We start from the raw sequence: 26,783 nt of genomic DNA, 5'->3' as shown, positions 1-26,783 counted from the left end.
TATAAATGGATAATTAGATAAAAATATGACAGTTTGCCATATGTTAAATTGTTTCACTAAATTAAAATTATCATAAAGTATAGTTTAGAGTTGAGGGTGACTATAAGAAGAAAAAACAGTAAAATAAGAGCAACTGAGATAAAGATTTTAGGAAAGGCAAGAAGAGATTGAGAAAAAAAATATGACAGCGAGAAGATGTAAGAGCTCTACAGGAGAGAATTGAATAGAATATACGAGTTTGGGCATTTCCAGAGAATACAGAGTGGAAGGGTAAACTGTTGTCTAAACTGTCATCCTATTTTAAGACATCTTTTGGTTTTGTATGTTTCAACTCTTAAAAAATCTTGTAGTTTTCATTTTTAATATCTTAAGATAGTACAAAAGAGGTAGTGAAAAGTACAGAATATTGTATGGAAAGGTTTAAATACAGACCTATTAAAGTTATAAAATATAATATTTGGTTCTGAGATGAACTTATATTAGGGAAGCAGTAAAACTATCACTCTTAGGTGATAATCTCCCCTCCCCCTCTGCCATAAGAAAAGAGCGAATATACCATATTACTTCTGAAAACTGTATTAAGGCATATTCACACTCCAAGATAATAAGATTCACATCTTATCTCCATACAGAAGAATTATTGGTCGCAGGTCACATCATATTGTAACATTAATGTAGGTGAATTGGAGCAATTAAAGATGTAAATTGCAGAAGGTTGAGTTGTAACACCTACAAGGATAATGAATACTAGATGGTTAATAAGAATACAGTTGGTCAGAGAAAATGGAAATAAAACCAAAAGAAGATTGAAATTAGCAATATTTTTTTTTTTTTTTTTTGGGGTGAAAAACGAATGATCGTTATCATCGCCCGGAGAATCGATAAATAAATAAAATTAATTAAAACTTAAAACTACTATCACAGGAAATCAAATCCGGAATGGGTGTAAAAGGCCCATTCTCGGATAACAAAAATACTAACATGTAACTTACAACTAACTACTATGTTAAAAACTAAATAAAACTTAAAATTATTTTATTCCATATTAGCAATATGGAATAAATAGGATCTACAGGTTGACTTGAATGAAAAAGCTAGTCTAGTCCTTAAGATGCCAGGGACTATTATCGCCCCCTCCAAAGAACTATAAATAATTGTTATAATAAAAAAAAAATCATAAATATCTAGTTTTTTTTTCTTTTTAATATATTACTAGAATTTATGATTGAGCACAGTAAATTATCTTAATTTTTTTTTTTACAGGAATTAAAATGGCAGGCAGCAAAAATACTTGGCTCTGTTGATTTCCTTGGAAATCCATTAGGTTTTGTTAATGATTTATCAGAAGGTATGTCTGGTTTAATATATGAAGGCAATGTCGGTGCGTTGGTAAGAAATGTTACTCATGGACTGTCAAATTCTGCTGCTAAGGTTGCAGGTATTATACGTTTACTTAATTATTTTTGATATTGCATAGTATGATCTATATTTACACTTTTATATGCATCATTTGATTATTATTTATAAAATGGTTTTTTCACATATTTTATTTTTAAATTGTAGACAATTGTATATTGATATAAGACCTTTGGAATTTGATATTTTTTAATATGCCCAAAGACGTAAAGAAAGCACTGAAGAACTAGAGGAGAAGGAAACAAATTTGCAGGATTTTATGCTCTTGAGATCTGTTGAAAAATAACTCTACATAAGATGATAGAGTTAATTATAGGATAATCAAAAACTTATGAAAATACAAAACATATTTCTTATTACCTCTTGCATAGTAACTTTGATTCTGAAGTATGGTTGAAGAATGAAAATGGTGGGGTAGGTTGAAAAGGGAAATGAAGTTTTGATAAATATTACAAAAAAGAGAAGAATGAACGAAATAAAAAGTTATGAAATTTGCAAAACTTCTGTGAATAAGTTAAAAAGTAAAAAAAAGTAAAGAAATAAATTAAGGTTGCTATAAGATGTAAATGAATGAAAAATATAATTAAAGAGTTTAATAAAATATTTAATTGCACCTATAAAATAGAATATGTATTTAAATTTTATTAATTAAACTACATAGAGCAGACTATTGAGATAAGACATACCTTACCTTAATTTTTCATGAAAGTACTTTCATAGAATCTTGTATCCTTAGCTATGATTGAAATACTTTTGTTATTGCATAATAAAGATTTGCATATTAATTTAAATGAGTGCTGCTATCTGTTTGCAGTTTTTATAAGCTGTCTCCCTCAAACACTATGATGGTTTATCAGATTTAAAATTTTGTTTGTAGTATTTATATATGTAATATTTTTTCTAATATATTTAATTTTATATCATGTTTATTAATTTCTAATATTTCTAGATTTGTCTTAATATCAGAAATAGAATGTGTATTGTTTATTAGTTGGTCTGCCGTATTAGATGAACCTAATTTAATATTTTTATAATTTCTGTATGTTCAACAAATCTGTTTATTTATTTTATGTGGTTATTAGGTTTAAATTAATCACATTTCCATAAAATTCAATATTCAGAAATTATAAAACAATTTATTTTAATGTAATTATAGAATCAAACTGAAGATGCAGGATCTGCAAAAATTGATTCATGGAAGTAATATGGTAAGTTTGACTTATTTACTGTGTTTTGGTGGTTTAAATTTCATTGATTTTATTATATATAATGATATATATTAAATTTAACATTAAATGAAATTTAAACCACCAAAATGCTATAAATAGGTAAGTTAAACTTAACATATTAATTTTTGATTTAATTTATTTATTTCTAATATTTCTAAATTTGTGTTTATATCAGAAACAGAGTGTTTATTGTTTATTAAATAGTCTGGCATGTTAGTACATTTACGCACAGCTCTGTCATCTAGAATTTTAGAATAAGCATGACTGCTTCCTACAGGCAGAGTTCACATAGGGTAGTCCATACCTGCTGCAACACAGGAGGAAGTTTCATTATTGCTAGTGTACTATACTTGCCAATCAATAATGAAGAATATACTGATAAACAGTACAGAAAACTCAAACTAGAAGGCAGTTTTGTACAGTAGAGTTGACTTTTAACCTTTAAAATTAACACTGGGATGATATGCAGAAGCAAAGATGTATGTATCGTTTCATCTTTGACATTAGATAAATCAGTACAGCATCATGGCCACATAAATTATTGTGTGATGCAATTGCCACACATAATCGTTTCACTTTGACCTAGAAGAGAGAATGTCCTTACTGGCCAAACAAAATAGTTTTCCTGGAGGATGTGAAGCATATTTTCTTTCAGAGTGGTCATTTGAAAATACACATGGTAGGTTGAAGGAAGATATCAAAACAATTATGTTGGCACCGGAACCATAAGCAGTAGCATACTAAAGCGTATAGGTTGCTAGCAAGCAGTTGAGATAGTTCTTTTGGAAGTAGTGAAGAAGCTCTGTGTCTGAGGAAGAAAGAATAAATAAGCGATGATGTAATATAGTGGAATAATTCAACTGTGCCTTGCTTGGCATTTTTAGATGCTACAAATATTCATCTCCAATCTGCAGCTGTAGTTGAGTAGCCTACAGTTGCTTGAATGACTGAAATAAATTATTCAGTTATGTAAAAAAAAATTAAAAAAACTACTATGACACATCAATATATAAAATTAATATAATTAAAGAAAGGTATACGGTAATAAAGAAAAATATATATTTAAACATTGTAAAACAAGTTCATGTGAAAGACAGTATATTTACAAAAACAATTGTTAAAGGCAGATGCACAGAAGCATTTTAGGTATGTAAGAGGCAGCCGTATAAGTGGTGGCCATTTGCTGCTCTTTGAGAGCTCTTGCTTGTTCTGTTTAAGAGTTTTAAATTAACATTTATGTAACATATATTCTGCTTATTCCCCAAAAGGTAGTAATTTTTTTTTTTTATTACTTGTATCTGTAACACCGAATTTAAAATGTTTATCTTGTAATGAATAATTCTATGATAGTTGCTTGTCGGAGTAACACTGTTATGAAAATAATTTTTATTAATGCATAGGCTAGGTTTATTAATAATATATTGTTTTACTTATTATTTTGTTATAAGAAACATTGGGAGATGGTATCGGTCAAGTGATACTGGATGATCGACATGAGGAAACACGTCAGCGGATTAGGAGAGTTCATAATGGTTCTAGTGGAGATCACCTTGTGGCCGGTTTAAAAGGATTTGGTTTTGGTATTCTGGGTGGTGTAACTAGTGTTTTTAAACAAACTTATGAAGGTGCTGCAAGTGAAGGATTACCAGTGCGTATAATGATACTTTTTTCTTTCACTTTTTACTTATTTTTTATTTTTGTGAATATTACTGTACTAGTGTATTTATACTTGCTGCAGATCATTTTTTGTAAGTTATAAATGTATATTTAAAAAAATAATGTTAATACCTGAAGACATATCTGCAGTTTTTAAGATCCTAGAATGTCCATGTAAATTATTCTGGCTACAGGTTGGCCTTGCTCTAGCTTTCTGAATATTATCTGATTTATGATTTTAGAAATATTTTGGTGTCGGTCATCAGGCTAACAGTTCAATGCTCATTATATACTCTGGCGTTGACTTTTTTCAGTACAGTAATGAAGAATGACTTGAGCCATTCTCGAGAAATGATATCTGTAGTAATGTTTACTAATACATTTGTTTATTTCTCTGTAATTAATTTGATTATCTCTTCAGGATTTCATCCCAGCTTGGATCTTTGTTCCATTTTGTTAGTTTCACCTCTTCTTTTAACATTAACCCATATCTGTGTAAGTATCTGCATGTATTTTTTCACATCCTCAAATAATTTTATAATATCTTCCTTCCATCTTTTTAATTTTCCCTTAGTGAAAGGAATTGTTTTAATACTTATCTAATACCACTGTTAATAATAAGCATGTAATTCTTCAGTTGTTGGTGCAAGATGATTGCCATGAATCTTCTTTTCATTTCACTTGCGATTGTTTAATCCACAAATACCTCTTGTCATCAGTGGTGCTCCAAGGAACTGCTACATCACTGTGAGTCACATTCTATTTGATCATGATATTTGTGCCATCGCCTCGCAGGTTTAAACTGGCTTACAGAATTTTGGGTGAAAGTGTTATCAAAATTGAAAAATATTTTTAGTTTTTGAAATCAGACTGTTATTGGGAGTTTTAATTTATTTTTTACTTCTTTTTATTTTTTTAGGAAGTCTTAACTTTATTTAATTGTGATTTATATATGCTTTTTTATGACTAATCTAATTAATCTTATTTTCTAAGATGTGTGGAGTTTCATGCCCATTAGGCTTTCATAGTTTCTTTGTTAGCGAATGTTCCTTTACAATTCACAGGTTATTTATTTTCTGTGTTTGCCATGCAGCTGCTAAACTTTGCAAATGTAATTGAATGCATTTGATTTCTATTTTTTTGTTTTTTTTTCGTACAATATTTTAATATTCTATTTCATTCTGTTCTTTACAACTGTTCCTCAGAATTTTTATTGTTTGAACAAAATAGAACTCTATTGCTGAAGTTTCTTAAGTGATAATCTGTCTGATTGTTCACATTCAAAAGAAAAGAAGGTAACTTGAAGTTTGTTTAAAATGGCATTACTTTCTTAAGTAATATGTATCTTATAGGGTGTATTGCAAGATTATACTGGATAACACATATAGAGAATCATTGCCATTTCGAGCTCTCTTGTAAATGCTTTGCTTTTTTCTGTGGATAGATTTAACATTATCAGACAATTGACTTGCTAATTGTTTTTCATTTGCGTTCATTTCTTCATCAACATATTTATCATGCATACTGGTATTCTACATTGCTGATCTTCCAGATTTATTTTTGTAAACTCTTCACTTAGAAATTCAACGATCTGAAAAGTAGCTCAAGAATCAATATCCAAATTTAAGTAAATATAAATGTTACAGACAATATTGGAGTTAATTAATTATGTTACCGTTATTGTAATGATTCTAAATAGAATAAAATGTGACAAACATACTGTCAATTGCTTATATGTTATTTTTAACGGTACAAGCCAGTAAGCACAACTAAGCAAAATTGTGAATATTGAGGGATTACTTTGTTAATTTATTACTATGGTTTATTTTTTTCTAAAGTTATTATGAATATATTTCATTAATGAGGTGATTGCCGATATTGAACTTGGGAATCACCTCAGATCACAATTAGTTATTGCACTCATATTAAGAATTATTATTTTGTTTTATTTTAGGGTTTTGTATCTGGATTGGGTAAGGGACTAGTTGGTACAGTCACAAAACCGGTCGTTGGTGTTTTGGATTTGGCAACTGAGACAGCTAGTGCTGTTAGAGATTCTAGTCGAAGGTATTGTTAAAATATATTTACTTCTTTTTTAATCATTATAATTAAGAGATGTAAAGTAAATTACAGAAATATGTCTTAATTTAATACATATTTAAAAATTGATAATATTTACCAAATAAGAAAGTTAATAAGGAATTTTAAAAAAGAAACGCAATTTATAATGCTATTTTTTTTCTCAAAGATATAAAATAATTACGTTTGAAACCTATTTGTGTTCTTTTATCAAGTGATATTTTGTTAAATATTATATTTTTTGTTACAGTTCTTCGAGAATAAGTCCAGGACGTAAACGGTTACCAAGATGTGTTACAAGCCCAAACGGTTTATTACCATTGTATAATTATAAACAAAGTCATGGGCAGCAATTCCTTTATTTAATTAATAAGAGAAATTATGATGAACGGTTTGTATTTTTATTTTTTTTTATTTTGTATTTCCTATATTTCTGTAAAAGATTATTTTAAAAATATAAATGTATACGTTTCTGTCAGTGTAACTTTCTATATATAAGATATTAAACTCAGTTTGTATGAATACGATATCAAATACCTTGTCTCAATCCTGTAATATTGATTAATGCCAGTTTTTAATTATAAAAGTAAACAAATCTTTAAAATTATAACTTAGTTTTAAGGAAGCATCTTTAATCTATCTCCTTTTAAGATAGTCTCACCATCTTTCTTTTCTCTGCATGATATAGTTTTTTTATGGTTCTCAGAAATAATTTTAATGCATATTATTTAATCAAGATGATTTTAATTTAAGGTTTTACGATTGTCACTTTTTTTTGTATATTCTAACATATTACATTTTTGTATAACATTTATGTAAAACACTTAATGTGTAACATTTATTTTTAGATTTATGGCATATGAAGTGTTAAGAAGTGGAAAAGAGGACCTTCGTATTGTGATATCAAATGAAATGATAAGAGTATTTACATCATCAGTTAATTGTTCAGTTGTTATTGAAGCCCAGCTTAGGTAATTGTTATATTTACTTTTATTATTGTCAAATATTATGATTGTGTTTTTTTTTTATGTACTTTTTCTTAAATCTTTCTAGGCTGTTACAAATGATTTAAAAAAATTAATGGCTCTTGTGTTAGTTGCTCTTTCTGACACCAATGTTTTAAAATTGACAACAGTTCATGATAAAAATTAATGTAATTTTCTCTTTATCTTGTTACACATGTGCTTGAATTTACATTATCGGTCTTTGTTTGGAAATTTATTAATAGTTACTTTTTTCTTCTTTTTTTTGTCTTCAGTCATTTGACTGGTTTGATGCAGCTCTCCAAGATTCCCTACCTAGTACCAGTCATTTCAGTATACCCCCAACATCCTACTTCCCTAACAGTTTGTTTTACATATTCCAAACATTACCTGCCTGTACAATTTTTCCCATCTAGCTGTCCCTCCAGTATCAAAGCGACTATTCCAGAATGCCTTAAGTTGTGGCCTATAAGTCTGTCTCTTTTTTTAGCTATATTTTTACAAATGTTTCTTCCTCATCAATTTGTCGCAATACCTCTTCATTGCAGATAATGTTAGTCTCTACGAGTGTCTGGAATGACTAGCAAAATTTATATGTACATGTCTAAAACAAAAATTGTTCAACTACTTTAAGTATAAAGAGTGTGCCATTTATAGAGCTGCAGTTAAAGGAATACATAAGTAACTTAGAATTCTATTTGAGAATAAATTAGTGTTTACTAATCACAAGAAACTGTTTAACAAAAGATGCAATTAGGATAATGCAAAAATTGTTGAAACTGGGCTCTCATTAACAGCTAAGCATTGTGGCTAAGCTACATTAATGGATTTATGATTTTATTGAAAATGTTCATCATTCAACTTCCACAACTAATTTAATAAAAAAACTTTTATGCTCTCATAGAATATGTACTAATTACGAAACGTTTGTGTATGCAGTATACCTGCCCATTTTAATTATTGTGATAAAAAAAAAGCACGATCTGTAATTAAAATTGCAGGAATTGTGAAATATTCCTTTCAATAATTATCAGCATTAAAGTTTAAGGCCTTCTATTATTGACTCAACAAGGAGACATTCTTTTGAGTCACAATAGATCCCACTGCTCATGCACCATATGTCCCAGATCAAATTTTTGATGAGCGAACAGCAATTCATTGACTTCCATTTTCATTCCTGAACCACCAATTATGCTTTCAGTGTTCAAAACTTTGAGTGAGCAAACTTTCCTGAGATAATTGTTCAAATCGATGATAGTGTACGATTTAGTAGTCCTAATTCACACTCACAAAATTTGACAGTTGTTAACTCTACAGATCAACAGTATTAAACAGATCTATAGATTCAACAGTATACTTTGTTCAACAACAAAAGTGTTGATTCTAACCATGAATTTTGATGCACATGGATCTTAAAATAAGTACATTGTCTCTAACTTACATTTTTCTGGTCTAAAATAATTAATTTCATGTTTATGTGCATTTTGACTTTTTAGTACAATTAATGATATTGTACCCTTGTAAATAATCAGTTACGTATTGCTCATTTTTACAAAACTCACGCATTAAATTTATTCAACTTTACTCTTTTGAAATAGTAAACAGAAAAGAAACAAAACCCAAATCACTTGGCTTGGCGTCAATCCTAGCTTTGTCACTGTTTGTGGAGCTTCTTGTTGCTTTATTAGGATCTTTTCCATATGTCATTGTCATATGTGATCCATTCTCCATTGTCTGTGATGAGCCATTTCAAAAATGATTTGAATTTGTTACGTTGTAGCAGTATGACAGTCAGACATAGCTTTTTGTATACAGATATATATCATATCTATAAACATCACAAATCACATTCTTCCTTTTTCTGTATACAAAATGTATTGAATTTCTTCCTGATTTTCACCAGTTTTCAAGACACAACGACTTTAAAATAAAAAAAAAACAATATAATCACAAACGTTCTAAAAGTACTCTGTTATAAGACACCTTTCAATAGCACATTGGAGTTAGATTTAATTAACATTACCAGAGTTATGTAATCCTAAAAAAAGGCAATCTACTTGGAGAGTACAAAGAAACGTATTTCTAAACCCCAATATATAATGATTTCATGTAACACTTGCTCTAGAATCAGTTTCATGTTGATTCTCCTGATGGACACTCACTGAAAGTGGTAACATTTTAAGCATTTAGTATCTTTCAAAACTGTTACTGAAAAATTTTAGAAGACCAGTAAAAGATCAGCTATACCCAATTAACTTCATTCTAAAATGTCCAAAGGTAAAAAAATAAAATAATTTCTTTTTTTTTTCAGTGATTTATGTCATTGTCAAACATTCAGTATACAAGAAAGGGGTGATGAAACATTGTATTATATAGAATTAGCAATAAAGGGTGATATGATCAGTTCAAGCTTTATTGGTACTGATCCGGTCAAAAGGCCAAGAGTACGGTGTGATAATGAATCTGTTGCAAAATGGGTAAGTTTGCATTTACTATAACTATTTACTTATTTAGAGTCTAGCTGTTGAAATAATATTGAATTAACTAACCTGGATTGAGGCAGAAATCAAATTGTAGTTAAGTGGATCATTTTTTATTAAACTGACAAATATTATAAAATTTATAAACAAATATTATACAAATATATACTATATAATATACTATACTAATATTATAAAACACACCATTATAAAATGGTGTGCAGTGTGATTCAGAAGATTCATAAACTTGTCATAAAATTTTATGTTTGACATTCTTTCTGACAAAAAAAAAACAATTTTTGCATTGAAAAATTATGGTATCATTATGTATATTATGTCGGCTTGTTTTGCTTGATATTTCCAGATAGGATGGGCTGACTTGGATGAGATTTTGCACAATTTTTTCTTTGGGGAAATTTAATTTTGGTCGCAATTGGTCAAGGAGATAGGGAGATACAGATACAGTGCAGAAAAACACTTTTTTCCTGTTTGTTTTTTACTCTTAAGTCACATTTTTGTACATAGATGATTTCATTTCATTATTATCTCACTTAGATTATATGAGGTTTGATAAAAAAATATGTGAAATTTTTAAATTTTACAGGCTGTGTATGTCCATTTGTCACAATTTTTTTTTGTGTTGGTTCACTTGTCTCTAACATATGTTTACATTGGTAGCCATATTGGATGCTTAGTTTATTGTTGGCTACCAAAAAGGTTACACATGTTTTAGTATGGTCGGCGATTTTTAACTTGTGGAAAAATGGAACAAAAAATTTGCATTAAATTTTGCTTTAAGAATGGAATAAAATGTAGCAGTGCACTGGAAATGTTGATTGTTGCTTTTGATGATGCTTCTATGAAAAAAGAAGTTTTTATAATGCTAAAAACGTTTCCAAGAGGGCTGTGAAGGCGTTGAAGATATTGAGTGCCCTGGACGTCCCAGCACATCAATAACCAATAACAACATTGAAAAAGTGAAGAAATGATTACGGACAATCACCAACAGAGAGTCAATAAGCATTATTACCTGGAAGTTTTACACCGTGTCCATGAAGCAATCAAAAAAAAATTCCTGAATTTGTGACGAAACAATTCATGGCAATTACACTATGATAATGCACCTGCTCATACTTCACTGCTAGTTCATGAATTTATGGGCAAAAGCAACAATATTATGATGCCTCAGCCTCCGTATTCACTGGACATGGCCCCCTGAGACTTCTCCTATTTCCCAGACTGAAAAGAACCATGAAAGATGATTTTTTGCCAACATTGAAGAGATAAAGACAGAATCACTGAAGGAGCCAAATGCCATATTGGAAATTGTATTCCAGAGGTGCTTTGAAGATTGGAAAAGTGCTGATATAAATGTATTATATCTGTAAAGGAGTACTTTGAAGGTGACAAAATCAGTATTGATGAATAAATTAAGATTTTTTGAGAAAAACTAAAATTCTGCATATTTTTTTATCAAACTTCATACATTTGAATAATAAGCCTTAATTTTCTTTTCATTAATTTTCTTCAGTTATCATTGCTTGATATCTTCGGATTAACTGATTTAAACTTTTGTATGACCACTTATAGATTCAAGTCATTGATACTGTTTAATCTTGGTTGAAATTGATCAGTATTATAGTAGATACAGTCACCATATATCCTACACCTCAAAATTTAGATAATTTATTTTACATAATTCAGCGTCTTTAGGAGGCTTACTCACTTTTATCAGCAGAGAAAAAAGTACTATATATACTTATTCTGATAAGATAGAGTATGTATTCTAAATACTCCTATTATTTATCTTGGTGTATATTGCTGATGGAATTATTAGTAATTTTCCTCTTAAGGAGTATCTGCTGAAGGTGAAACCCACAGTATCTGGAAACTCATGGGACATTATTAAATTACTATAGTATATCAAATTAAAAGTTGATGTCAATCTAAAATATACACAGTATTTTCATATAAAAATTCAAAAAAATTATTTCAAAAACTGTGGATAAACATTAATGGATATTACTGTATTCCAGATGTCTAGCATTACAGATGTCAGTAGGTGGTTGGGTTTCAATTAACCACTCATCTCAGGAATGTACAGGACCTGTACAAGACTACGCTTCACTTACATTCATACATGTCATCCTCCTCATTCATCTTCTGAAGTAATACCTTATGTTGATTCCAGAGATTAAACAAAAAAAGAAAAGAAGGATGTCTATAGTTCACACTCATTAGCAGTTTCTTTCAATTCTTCGCTTACCTTTTTTTATTTTTTTGTCATAGTTTTCTTACTTTTGTTTTTCTTAGAAGGCTTTTTTCAGACAGTTTGTTTTAAATTCAGCACCGAACTGAAAAACTGTTACACAAGTATCAAGTCGTATAACAACTTGAGTATACTCTTATACTGTTATACAGGATTATTTTTGAGTGGGTTTTCTTTTTTATATAAAACTTATTTTATTATTTATTTAAATAAATTTTTAAATGGCGTTCAAATATTATCAAATCAAATATTAATAAATGCCAATAGTATTTATTGAAAATATGTTCATTCAACATTAATTAATTTTGATGATCTTTCAAAACCAATCTAATAAATATGGCATTATCCCATCTGTATTTCATCGTAATTTATCTTCATTTTCCAGGATTATAGTTGCATGAACAGCAAGCCTTTTAATTCCGTTTCAGAATTATTAGGTTTTAAGAATTACAGTTTACCATCTTCTTCAGAAGCACATTGCTTTCTACTTTCCCTTCTAGCGCTATAGCAGAGCTATAATTGTAATCTGTCCAATTTGAGCATATGCAATTTTCACCAGATCTTGATGTTTTGATACCTAAGGAACCCAAAAAACCAGATGGAAATTTTCCAGATGTTAGTATGTATGTGTGTATGTTCAGTATCACACTCTAAATCATCTTATATCTCCAGAACTACTGGACTGACTTTGACTAAACTTGGTCCAATTACTTCTATACATGAAGCATTGATAACATTAAATATTCAACTTAAAAGATCAAGGGAGTGAGGCTTTACAGCACAGTCACCCTCAGTATCTCAAGAGTTCGCCTAATTAAGGTCTTATTTTTCTTAGGCACATTTTTTAACAATTAAAAAATAATAATATTTGCAAAAAAAGATTTTGGTAATATCGTCCCCCACCCAAAAAAATGCTGTAAATAAACTAGTGGCTAATTGGGTGGGTATACTGTGTCAATAATATCCACTCTCATCACAAGGAACGCTATTATAGCACTGACATCGTAACTGTTGTAGTCATTTGCTATGTTGTGACGTCACAGGTGAGCAATAGAATTAAATAAATGAATAAAAATTAAACTGTAGAGTATTTAAAGTGGCCACTAGTACTACCACACATGCGCAAATGAAACCATAAAATTCTAACCGTGCGCACGCACTTCAGTTAAAATCATTGAATTAAATAAACAAAAAATATTATACGTAAATAAAATGATAAATATTTTTAATTAAGTTGTGTGTTTAAGCCATGTGATGGGGAAGTCCTACAACTGTGTAGTCATCTTGTTTTATCCCTCTTATTAATTTTTTTTTTTTTAATTTTAGGTGGCACAGCAAGTTAATCACGCAAAGAGTATGTACATTGAACAACAACAAACATTATTGAATTCGACTGAAAATTTATATGAAGACTGAAATTTAAAACAAACCCCTAATTAAAATAATTCTATCCGCTTTTATTTTCAATGGTTATATCAATAAGTACATATTGTTATTTTTGTTACTAACAAAGATTGTTGTTATTGTTATTATGATAAACTAACATTAATTGTGATAATATTATTTATTGCTATTATTGTTACTTATCGCTGTTATTGTACTAATAATTTACTAACTTTTGTAAAATGAATCACAATTATTTTTATTAGTGCATAATTTATTTTATAGATTGTCTTGTTAAAAAAATATATATATATATATATTTTATATTTATAATGATAATAAATATTAGATTTCTATTGTATAAAATAGTTTTTCTGTATTAGTATTATAATTATTGAATTTTTTTAGAATTTTTTTTAGTGTTAGATGTAATTATTTTGCTTTTTATACAACTGTAATGGAATTTTTATGTTATTTGAAAATCATTGTTTATTTAACAATCTTTATATTAGTTAGGCAAATATTTCCAAGTTTTTTTTATTATTATTAATAATTTTGAGTTTTAAAAAACTATGGAATGTACTATAAATTCAGTAAACTGGATGACTTAAAAGACTTTGTTAAATGATAGTCCAACTGTCTTCCTTCTGAATTAGTACATTGCTGTAGAACATTTTAGGTAACAGTTTTATCAAGATCTATTTTTCTAAAATACTGTTAAATTGTTTTTAGCCCTGCATTATTTTTATTTTCATAACACTGAAGAATTCTAGCTTTGAAATATAATGCTAGGTTATATTTTTATCAAGCTTTGTTATTATAGATTTCATCAGTACAGTCGTATGCTATATAGCTGTGTGTGCTGATAAATAAAATTTTTTTCAAAATTAACTGTTCATAGAACATTATAGAGGCAGCTACTAGCTATTTTATTAGGCAATAGTAAGTACACTCTAGTGGTAAATTTAAAAAGTTGTAAGTAAAAGCCGGGAAAACACAAATTGGTAACATATCTATAGCATTACTTGGATTTCAACAGTTAGTGGACTTTTGAGTCGCTTGTATCTATATTATTATAATGTAGAATATTATTTTATCATAACAATAAATCATAAATTAGTTTACTGTTAATCTTGGATGTAATAATTGTGAGTATCATTGTATGGCCAAAGTAATATTCATTATAGAAAGATGTTTACAATTAATTAATAATTATTTCACACATTTCTTCAGAAGAACTTTACTGACCATGCAGTTAAAATTTTTTATGGAATGCCAAGAACTACAATTATTAATGCTAACACTAATTACAGCAATATTAAATAATTATTTAAATTTAAGTCACTGAAATGACAATCATTATTATCTTTTATGACCACATAGAGTCACTTTAGACAGTCCATTATCCAAGTCTCTTTGATGGGACTGTTTGTTGGGCCTTGTGCTCTTCCCAGTACTTTTTCATATGTTGCAATCTTTGTGTCCTTTATAGCGTTGAACATTTTTGTGTTGTGAGTTTTTTCTTGTGAGTGTGAAACGAGTGTTTTTGTTCTTTAATTTTATATTATTTGTGATGTATTCTGGTGTAAGGCCAATTTCCTTCAGATCCTCTCTTATTTCTCTAATTCACCTGCAACCTATCTTGGTGTTTTTCGAGTCGATATTGCACTGTACTAGCTGTTTCAGAAGTCTTGAATCTTGCATCCTCATGAATGTCCAAGGAATCCTAGTCTCCTCTTACACATTGTATCAGTGATGGGTTCTAACCCTTTACACACAACTTTGTTGGGCACAGTCCACCAACGCCCATCTTTTTGGTACTTGTTATTGATGCAATATGAATATCCAATTATATAGTTTAAATTTTTTTTGTAATTAAATTCTAATTTTTGAAATAGGACATTCAAAATTTCATGTTTCATACTTCAAAAATTACTAAATTAATACTGTAAATTCCTAATGCTAATACAATTGTACCATTTTAATTTTTGTCACTTTTTTTTCATAAATTGTTTGTTGTTTTTTTGTCAAGAAATAAAAATAATAAAAAATATCTTTGATTTGTGGATAGTATAGAATTTCAGGTAAAATACTGGAGAATCCAGTACCATAACTGATAGGGTATTAATCCCTTATATTCTGGCATCCCTAATAATAATGCTATTAAGTTTGGCCCTCTTCAGTTTAGAATATGGTCATTTTCAAGTATTCTTGGGATACAGACAGAATAGTGCCTGGCTACTTCAACCAAGTATTAAAACGCACATCTTGAATTAAGAGTTTGTAAACTGCAATTAGGATATAAATATAAGCAAATAAGATATAATGTAAGAAAAATGAACTCATTTTGCTATTACACATTTTCATCTTCAAAAAGTAAGTGTTTTATGTTATGTCTGATTGATTTCATAGGGCTTCAGGTATCACAGCTACTTATATCTCTATCACTGGTTGATATTCAGTTCAGTGAAGTTTCTGTTTTTTTAATTTGTGATTATTATTTAACATTTATTATACATAAAAAATTCATCAATTATAAAAATCTTAAAATTTATAGTAGATTCAGATTTTGACGAGTTTTTGTCTATTTTAAATTCCATACTTTTTTTTCATTTGTCATTAACTATTGACTGTAGCATACAGGAAAACTGTGTACTAAGCATTTTTCTAACAGAATGATTTATAGAAACCACGTTTATTAATATTTTTTGTCAGGTGATAACAAATTTGCATATCCGAGAAAACCAAACTTTTTTTAAATATCACTAATCTAATATTAATTAATGGTTTTATAAAGTAAAAAAAAAAGATTATTCTTAATATTGACTAAATATTTCTTCAGTTGAAAAACATCTTGTATATATTTAATAAAATTTATTTTATACATATATAAAACAAAATAAAATGAAATGAAAACAAACATATATAAAACAAACTGCAATGAAAAAAAGCCAAAATCTGACAGCAAAATCAAGAATGTTAATGACAAAAGTATAGTGTTATGTATGTCATCATAAGAGTACCTGCAACCATATTATTCAGTTTGTCATAAAACCATCAAATAAGCTAAGCTTAAAATAATAAAATTATTAATGATTTTGGGGATTGGTATTTTAGTTATATTTTAATTTTATCATTTACATTTCCTACTACTTATATTTTACATAATTTAGAACAATCAAATTTTAGGGAGGTGTGCTGTTTACTGACTCACTCAGTCCCAGTTTTATACTTACAACCACTATAACAAATGGTTTGTAGTTGTAACTAATGCTCAGGTACACAGGCATAATGTTTGCAGCTTTCTATTATAAAGCTTTGAGAAGACTGTGTAAAAACAAATTCTTATTTTTCAAATGTTTAATACTTCATGATTCAGTTATAAATTACCATCAAATAAATTTACCGCCATCTGAATTTTTATATCATTGATTGTAACTGCAATCTTAATCGTGTTCATGTATTCCCAAATTTACTTGGTGTATAATTATTATCTTCTGTATACCAGCAGGGTCAAAAGTAGCCTTTCATTTAGCAGATATGTAATGTACAGCACATTTATATGTATTTGTTATAATCATATTTGTTCATACTGTTCATGAATTATAACACATCACACACACAACACGTTACACATCATTACACATTTATTAATTATTTTAACGTAGTTTAATCTCATTAATTGCTCTAATTGATCTCCAGTATCCCAGCAGGCTTCAAACTTTTCCATAACACTAAGACACACAGCACAACACAAAACCTTGCCTGCATCGATTTCAATAAATGCTTCCGAGATGTACTCTTTTAATTAATCCACTCTGTGAGGATTTCTTTTGTAACCCTTATTCTTTATAACATCCCACAAAAAGAAATCCATTAGTGTTAGGTCAAGTGAATGTTGTGGCCATTCGATGCTGCCCCTTCTTCTGAACTGTTATTGTGGAAAGGTTCAGTTAAGGTAGTTCCTTACTGCCAAAGCATAATAGGGAAGTTCTTCATCTTGCTGAACAGTTTGGTGATGTTAGCTCTGGTTCTAAGTTATGGTACTACCATATCACAAAGCATTTCTAGGTAATTCGCCTCATCCATAACTCCATCAAAGTTAACCGGTTCAACAACACAACCAACACTGTGATACCAGGCTGGTTTAGTTGAGAGATGATGGTAACATGAGGATTTTCATCAGCCCAGTACATACAGTTATGTCTGTTCACATGTCCTGAAAATTTGAAGAAAGCCTCATCTGATAATATCCAGAAGGTCTGGCTCAAAACCGATTTGGTCGAGCATCAGTTCACAGAACTTCAATGAGGATTGTGGTCATCCTCCAAAAGACCATGCACTATGGTCTTATGGGTGATATGGTTTTAATTTAAGCTTACGCATTAGGCATCCCAATAACATTCTTGGTATGGATAGTTCAATAGAATCACATCGTACAGATTTCTGTAGACTGATCATAAATGTTAGAGTAATTTTCATCCTCTGAAGTAATACTTTACATTGGTTACAGAGGCTAAACAAAAAATGAAAAGAAAGATGCTAAGAGTGTGAGCTAACAGACATTAGCTCACACTCTTAGCATTGGTGATAGAAGTCTTAGGATGACCTAAGACATCCTGATTTTGAATTTTTAAATTGTAGTGATTTTTGGTCACCTGTGTATATATATATATATATATACTTGTATGATTTATTTTTTTTAACCAATTAAAACGTATTATTTACCCATGGGTAAAAAGTGGATGACTATTATTAATAATGTATTTATATAGACGTATATATGAATCTAATTATATTTTTATATGTATAATTTTTTTTTTTAATAATCATTGCTCAAGCCATAGTCATGATTTATTTAATATTTGTTATTCATGTTCCACATTTTTATCATAGCAGAATTGAATAACCATACCATCTGACAGAGATTCAAGACAACATATATATATAATTAATAACATTCCTGTTACCTGCCTTTACAGTTTTATCAACCGCATTTTTTTTTTTTTGAGATAAATTAACATCTTGCAGCAGTATCTCAAAAAATGTCAATAATTTAATTTAACCGATTGTTAAAAATAATTCTATTATAAATTTTTTTTCATTTTACTTTGAATTATTCTAACATGTTATTAATGATTTTAATAAGAGTGAAATATAAATAAGTTTTTTAGTAATATTGAAAAACAAACTCTTTTTCTGATATATGATTAATACTGATAAAATCAGTCAATACACTTGTTAGATTTTCATATTAAATTTTTTCACATCATTTAATATTATTATTACCAGTAAACCTTTTCTTTTTTTTTTTCACTTTTAATCCTATGTTAATAGATTATTTATACACGTGGTTGTATAAAAAAAAAAATTATAAGGTAAATATAACAAAGTTTAAAGATAGTTTTGAATAAAAATGGTCTTGAGAAGAAATTAAAATTGTTGAGTATGATCATATTATTTTTTGTTGATATAACTTCGCACTTGTACTTATATCAAAATCTATACCCTATATAATTCATTGAAAAAAAAACAAACGGTAATAGTAAAATAATATTATTTAACCATTAATAAATAACCATTAATTAATTAATTAATTATTAAACCACTAATTAATAAAATACCATTAATAGATACAATTTTATTAACTAATTAATAAAGTTGTATCAACAACAAAACATGTGCTGTGGCTGATTCTTGTATAAAATTGCATTTAAATTCATGTTTGAAATGTTAGTCATAAAATAAGGTCTTCCACCAAAAAATTTAATTCTAAACTGCAAAAAATTTGGAAGAAGGATTGTGTAACTGATCTCAACGTAAAAATTATTTCCTGGGCGACTGCAAAAATAATATTTTGTATGTATCTTAAATCAAGTATGCCCAATGGAACATTACAAGTTTCTGAACACAAAAATATGATGAATTTACTAATGTTAAATATAAAAATTACCTTTGTATATAATATTCAAAAGTTTTTTTAAAAAAACCTTTAAGTACGTACTACTTAAGTCGCTAGAAAATAAATTTGCTTTCACAAGGCATTAGCTTAGATAAATGCATTTTTAGAAGTTTAGGTGGTCTGAAGATTATAATAAGCACTATAATCCTATGTACTACAGTCAAATATTTTTAACTTCCCTTCCCCTTCATGGACTAAAATCTCAGAGAACTAACAAATTCAAATTTTTGAAGCCATAACATCATACTTGATTCCATCTTAATATCAAATAAATAAATGAGCAAGATGATTTTTTACTTCCAAAATAGTAGGTTTTTCTTTCTCATTAGTCATGTAATACTTTAAAGGATCTAAAAAATAATTTGTGCGTTCAGTTTGACTCATTTTCTGCGCTACTAAAATTTATCTAAGTATTTTTTTTTTTACTTTCGGTATTTTTATTTTCAATATGTAACATCAGTCACAAGTCTTATTTTGATTTTTGTAATGTACATACAGTGCTACAAAAAAATTACTCTACATAGTCTAGATCGTTTAAATTGTTTGTACATCACAGTTTGTTTCATTTCATAAACTTAAATATTTATTATGATTATATATTTTTTTGCCTTTCTCCATATACTTTTACATTCCCATCTAAATCTATAACTGTAGAAAGGAAAGTATTGAAATCAGTCCAGTTTGGGCATATGTGGTTTTCACCGGATCTTTATATTTTACACCTAAGGAACTCAAAAAAACCAGATGGAAACTTTGTGGATGTTCAGTAAGTACATGTGTGTGTTCGATATCGCACTTTAAATCACCTTATATCTCCAGAACTACTGGCCCAATTTTGACCAAACTTAGTCAGATTACTTCTATGTATGAGGCATTGATCCCATTAAATTTTCAGCGTAAAAGGTCAAAGGAATGAGGCTATAGAACAAGGTCACCCTCAGTATCTCAAGATTTCACCCGATTAAGGTCTTATTTTTCTTAGGCACGTTTGTTAACGATTAAAAAATAAATCTGCAAAAAAAAATTTTTTCAAAACCACACCACCCCAAAAAATGCTCTAAACTAGTGGCTAAGTGGGTATACTGCATCAATGGTATCCCCTGTCACCACAAGGAGCACTAGTGTAGCACCGATGTACAGCTGTACAAAAAATATTATATTTAAATAAAATTATAAATATTTTAAATTGTGTGTGTAAGCCATGCACCAGAAAAAAGCTGCACAACAGGAAAGTTCTACAACTGTATTGTCAGCTGTTTTTATATTTTAGGTCACTTGTAGTCTACTATTGCGCTATAAATAAATTTAGACAGTAGTTTTTTGAGCACAAACAATTTTCTATAAATTACATGATATAATATCATGTGATAATAAATTGGTCTACATAACAATACCATTTGTAAACCTTATAGAATTAGAATTGAAGTAATCACAAAACAATTATTTCCCTTCAGCTTTGAGTTAGCAAAGTTTGACTTTATAAACATGATGACACTTGAAAATATTACAAAAATTGTGTTCCTTTATAATTATAAGTACATTAAATAGCAATTATTATTTTTTTATTACTTAAAGGGACCCATATTTACTTACCATACAATGACAATGAATATGTTAATGTTTTTTTTAAAATTAGTCAATTTTTTTGTCTCATCACTTATGTAACCGATACAATTTTATTTATAATTATTATTATTATTAACGTATGATATTAAAAAGGAAAGAATCTTGTCATTTATTTTTTGTATTTATAGATAATAATGTTTATTTTATTTTTATTTTTTATAAAGTGTATTATATTTAAAAAATATATATTACTAGTATTATAAATATCATGAACATTTATATTCTGAATTAAGATATAATATTTATGTATATAAGATTAATAAACTGTAAATTATCATGTGTATATAATTCAACTTTGATTAAAAGAACAAGTTTTGAACAAAAGTATATTTTTCAGATTAATATAAGTTTTTTATATAAATGGTTCTGCTCAACAGGTTTTCTATTTGCATTTATTATTCCTTCCTAGGTCCAAATTAATTGTAGTTTAGAATATTGATTCATCTTTTTCTTTCTAACGTTCTTGGATAAAATATTCTTTTTTCCAGTCTTTTCACCATATTACTTTATCAAAATGTTCAGTACACCTTAAATGTATCTAGCAATTTTACCCTTCAAATGTGATTTAACTGCATTTTTTAAACTATAAATAAATTTTATTACTGTATATTGTGTTGGAGCATGGTTGCTGCTCATGGTGCCCGTTGTATGAAATTGTTACATTTGAATGTTTGTTTAAAGTATACAAAAATCTACCATTGTTACGTCTCTAGTTATCTATTGCTGATGTTTTTATTATTTTTTTTTTATATTGTTCTTCTCAATTGATACAGGAGCCCGGTAAACAACCAGGTAGATCATTTTCTGTTTTGTTTTATTTATTTATATGTAATCAGTAATTGTAATATACTGACTTCCACTGTGGATTGTAAGCATCTCTGCCTTTCATCCACAAGGTTCTGTGTTCAAATCGCAGTCAGACTTGGCATTTTTCACACGCTACAAAATTCATCTTTCATTAGTAACTGTAATAAAGTGATTAGCCTGTAATTTCTAAACTAAATTAATTACAATAATAAAACAAAACTCGTTGGAAAGAAATGTCATTTTGTCTTGAGTCCTGATTTTTAATTATTATTATTAATCCAGTGATATTTCATAACATTGAGAAAAAAAAATGTCACCATAATAAAATGTAATGACACTTAAAAATAATTATAAAATGAGTCGCTGTAAAAAAAATACAGGTTTTTATGCAAAGGATCACAAATAAGATTTCAGTGACTTAAGCACTCACTTAAGCAGCAACTTCAGCAGAGTTACCAGTAGTGCTGTTATTAGTGGCATGCATCTTAAAACAGGTTAGGAAACCCCTTATGTTTGTATTTGAGTAATATGTCCAATCAGTATTAGTTTGTTCATTTATATATTGTTTTTGTTAATTTTATGTGTTATAAACCTCTTGATTGAACTAAATACCAATTTGGACATGCATTACCCACAGATGTAAAGAACATATACTAGTTCTACCACACTACCGAATAAAATTTTACAAGAATTTAAGACATTTACAAACACAAATTAATCAAATATATTATTCTATTGCATACTTAAGGATTTTTTAATCTCGTAACAATGGGCTTCATTAAAAACAGCACTACCTGTAATTCCATTGAAGAAAGTCCTGCTGATTACTTCCACAATTTTTATAAAGAAATGTTTACAATATTTTGAAGCGAGTTCTTTTACAGTTAATAATTTTGAACTAAAATATAAATAAATAAAATGAAATAAAAATTGTATACAATCTCTAATAATTTTGTAAGTTAAATATTTTTTTTTTAAATCAAGATTGATGATGACAAGGATCAAAAGACTTCTCTGATATCAAGTTTGTTTTTTACTGTATTTAGATAAATTATTAATATTGGTAACTAACAAAGTAGAGCAATTACAGATGTTTCAATTATATAAAAATGAAAAAATATACTGTAAATGTATACAGTTATCTAAGAAGTCGATTAGGAAGCTAACTAATTAACACTTTTTCAATTTCCTTAAAATTTTATTTATGCAAATGAATATTGCTACAGAAGACTGTAGCATCATGCTACCATCAGGAATTATAAGGACTAGAGATGAAATGAGCTAGTTTTTAAGATGCTTAATTTGAATGTGAAATCAACAATTTGTTTCTGGCAAGCTCCAATTCTTGCTCAATATCTCTTGCTCGATATCTCTTCAAGGAAATGAACAAATGCTTAGGTGTTATTATTTCCAAAAAATTACATCTCTCTTCCTTGGTAAACGTCCACTTTATCATATTACTTTGGTACTTTTATATATAATTTAATGTTTTCCAGTACTGCAGGTGGTCGATATCTATTTTGGATCGAGTTCACATTTCTATACATCTTTTTTTTTTAATGATATACAACTAGCTATCGGTGGTTTTCTCTGAATAAAGCTGTTCATTGATTTTATATAACAAACAGAATGTTTGTATACTTACTGGAGGAGAATGCCAATCGAAGAAAAATCTTTCAGATCTGTATTCAGTCTTATTAAATAGGTGTTACAATTCGGGTAGCTTCATTCAAAGAGTTTAATTTTACTAATGTTACATTAACAGAAACATAAGGTGCAAAGAGCATCAAGCGAAGCAATCCCGACTGTGCTCCCATTGGATTTTACTAATTATTGTACTAGTTTTTACTTTTTATTTATTTTATTATTATTTACTGAGCTTCCATCTTACAATCTGTTTTTTATTTATGTAATTCTTTATTTTATTCTCAATTCACTAATTTTCTACACTATTCTAAGTTCTACTTGCAGCTAAATGTGCTTTATTAGCATTTGAAATAAGGTGGTGGCTACCTCAGTGGATTTTTTACCTCTGCCATATTTTTTTTATGTACTATATATAAATAAAAAGTGTATTTTTATTTTAAAATATATATGAAGAGCCTGGGGTAAGAATATATAAGCCACATGATGTGAATTTTTCAGTAGGGCAGTTTCTAACGTGAAAATTTCTACAATTTTTATTTCATGTTTTATACAGTTAGTATTTCATAATATTATAGGTAAATATGTTATGTTTCAATCAGTCATTTTATTTGCATTTAATTTCATTGTTATTTGAAAAAAATGCTTCTTAATCGAAGTCACACATTTTGTGGCTTGTCACATTTTTGCTCAAAAAGAAATCCTAACTTATTTGGTGGGGATGCAAGGTGATAAAAAAATAGAAACTGTTCTTTTTCAAAAATTAGACAACTTCACCATTTTATTTTCTACAATTTGAAACCATGAATATTAAAAAATACAAAATTATTAAAATTCACTAGATATTTTTACTAAATTAATTCAGCTTCATTGTCAATGTCCATGTCTTTGTTCAGTACAAGTGTATTATAATAATCATAGTAAATCAGTGGAATGTATGGTAGGAGAGATTTCACATCTTGAAATTTTTTTTCACTTATTTTTAGTGGAGCCTTGTTACTTTGGTTTAAGTGAGTCAATTGGTATATCTATAGGTTGACCAACTCTGATAAACTACACTTCTTTGAAGCCTCCATTTATTGTATGTTTAATAAAGAAACTTGGTAGTAAAGCAAAATGCTACAGCTGATGCAAAATCAACCGATGCCCCACACTTTGTATTTTTTTTGCCTTGGTCACATTTTGTAAGAAATTATGTTTAAAATATCACTTTGGCGTCAAATGCGTTTTTCTTATTAGATTTTCTTACTACATCCATCCACTTGCTAGGAGCATAGATCTGCTCAATTTTTTTCTGGCATTTTTTATCAGATGGCAAGTGTGTATGTCCTAGTATTAGAAAGTAAGAGTTATATCAGCAAGAGTTTTCTCTCTAATGTACTGCATCCAAAGAGCCATCATAGACCAATTTCTATTCTGTTCTGGGCATTTAGAAAAAACTACAAGATTTTCTATTTCTGTTTAATGGCTATGAAATTGATTAGAGCATTACACATCTCATCACTACCCCTACATCCAGTTTCTTCTCCCCACAAAATCATGTTTCCTTTGCTGTTTGTACAGTCATGCACCCCAAAGTTATAGAACCATATTTTTCTACAATAAAAAGCCGGTCCACACATTAATTTTGGAATTGGTAGAGTTTGCTGAAAGTCACAGCTAACAACCAGTGTCTTTGGGTCTTTCTTTTCAGATTCAGTTTTAAGATCCTACATTGCCATGGTCCATGCCTGATGGTATTTTAGCTTGTTTTCTATAGCTTTGGCATCATCATCGTTACCCTCCAAATGCAATATTTATATTTTAATGGTGCATTCATCACATATTTTAGATATCAGACTTTGGCATTGAAAACCCTATATTAAATTTCATGCAGTAAATTCTTCTGGATGCATCCTAGCTAACCGGGTGATCAGTATTATTTTCTGTGCACCACAGTAAATAATATTCATACAAATGCGATATTGAAAAATCATAAACATAATATACATCATTAAATGACTAACTATAGTGACTCTGGTATTTAGGTATGCTGTTTATGTAGTCTCTAACGGACTGTAGTCTGCTTTCAGATTTTATTAGGCCTATTATTGTTCTTGCCTCTGTTGTCTGATTTAGGGGTGGTTGCTCCCTTTGTGATGTCAGAAACAATGGCATTTAATCTGCCTCTTGAATTTTGAAGGCCATGTATACTGAGAAATTCAGCTTTGCAAATTTTAACTTCCTCACCATTTATTTTAACTATATGTGATGCGGAAAAATTCCTTGAAGAAACTTTTTTTTAGGATATGATCTTTTTTTAGGCTGTAATTTTAATGCAGCCAAATAAGAACGCATTTTAAAAGAACCCATTGCAAATTTCTTCTTTGCCAGCAATTTTAGATTGCATTTTTCCTGCAGGTGCATCCAGGACCAAGAATACATACATCCACTCACCTTTTTCTGTGAAGAAGCACTAAAATACTCCACTCCTTCATAGCTCTCTAGTATTCTAGTATAGCTTTTCTAATATGTGAAGAAGGTTTCTTTTTTGTCCATCGCTGCTGATGCTTCTTTTCAGGAGTTATTTCTGAAATTCTTGATATGCAATTCATTTCTCGATTATTTTCTATGTCTTCCTGAAGGCAAGAACATTCCCAATTAAAAATAACATAAAAATGAAATAATAGTCCCTAATCTAAATTATCAAAACTTAGTTGATGCAACAATAAGATAATGAATAGGAAAAATAAACTTTATTCTCTTTGTGGCATTTTGAACTCGAAAGTTCATCGCCGCATTGATAAGATGAAAATAAACTTTGTTATTATTAATATTCAGTTCCTGAAATTAATTAATTGCCTTACTAAGTTGGAAGTAGCATTTACCCATAAAATATTTGTACAATAAAATGGCATGAGTATGACATACCACACTTAATGCACATGAGGTAATAAAATGTACAGTTACAGTTCATTAAATGAAATTTTAAATTGTATTGCTGAATTAAGTCAGTAATGAAACAATTGCACTAAGTTACTCAAAAGACAGAGTTTTGTTGAAAGAAATGAATCTAATGTTAATAGTTTTGCTGCTAATAATTGCTAAAACTTTTGCAGCATTAGTACGATGACTAGCCACAAATTATTCTTTATTCAAATCACCTGTTCTGTAGATTATGAATCATGGTTTGAATGTTGATAGTCTTTATCTTCATCAGTATTATCAATATCTGAAGAGGAATCATCACAATTATTGTTAGACAAAATA

The 26,783-nt window shown here is 28.7% G+C and overlaps 1 protein-coding gene across 1 annotated transcript in view; it reads left to right on the top strand.

Moving 5' to 3' along the window:
* The window catches only part of Vps13D (vacuolar protein sorting 13D), a 250,013-nt gene extending 236,421 nt beyond the window's left edge, over positions 1 to 13,592 (top strand). Inside the window, exons 65-71 of the mRNA XM_075378066.1 lie at positions 1,264 to 1,438; positions 4,094 to 4,293; positions 6,256 to 6,368; positions 6,631 to 6,771; positions 7,229 to 7,351; positions 9,675 to 9,840; positions 13,439 to 13,592. Coding sequence (XP_075234181.1) covers positions 1,264 to 1,438; positions 4,094 to 4,293; positions 6,256 to 6,368; positions 6,631 to 6,771; positions 7,229 to 7,351; positions 9,675 to 9,840; positions 13,439 to 13,528 — 1,008 coding nt within the window. The 3' untranslated portion in view covers positions 13,529 to 13,592. The remainder of the gene's footprint in view (positions 1 to 1,263; positions 1,439 to 4,093; positions 4,294 to 6,255; positions 6,369 to 6,630; positions 6,772 to 7,228; positions 7,352 to 9,674; positions 9,841 to 13,438) is intronic.
* Positions 13,593 to 26,783: the final 13,191 nt, after the last annotated feature.

Source organism: Lycorma delicatula, chromosome 11 (genome assembly GCF_047948215.1).
Source record: "Lycorma delicatula isolate Av1 chromosome 11, ASM4794821v1, whole genome shotgun sequence".
Lineage (NCBI taxonomy): Eukaryota > Metazoa > Arthropoda > Insecta > Hemiptera > Fulgoridae > Lycorma > Lycorma delicatula.
The sequence above is the reverse complement of the archived record's forward strand: the minus strand, read 5'-3'. Positions and strand labels throughout refer to the sequence as shown.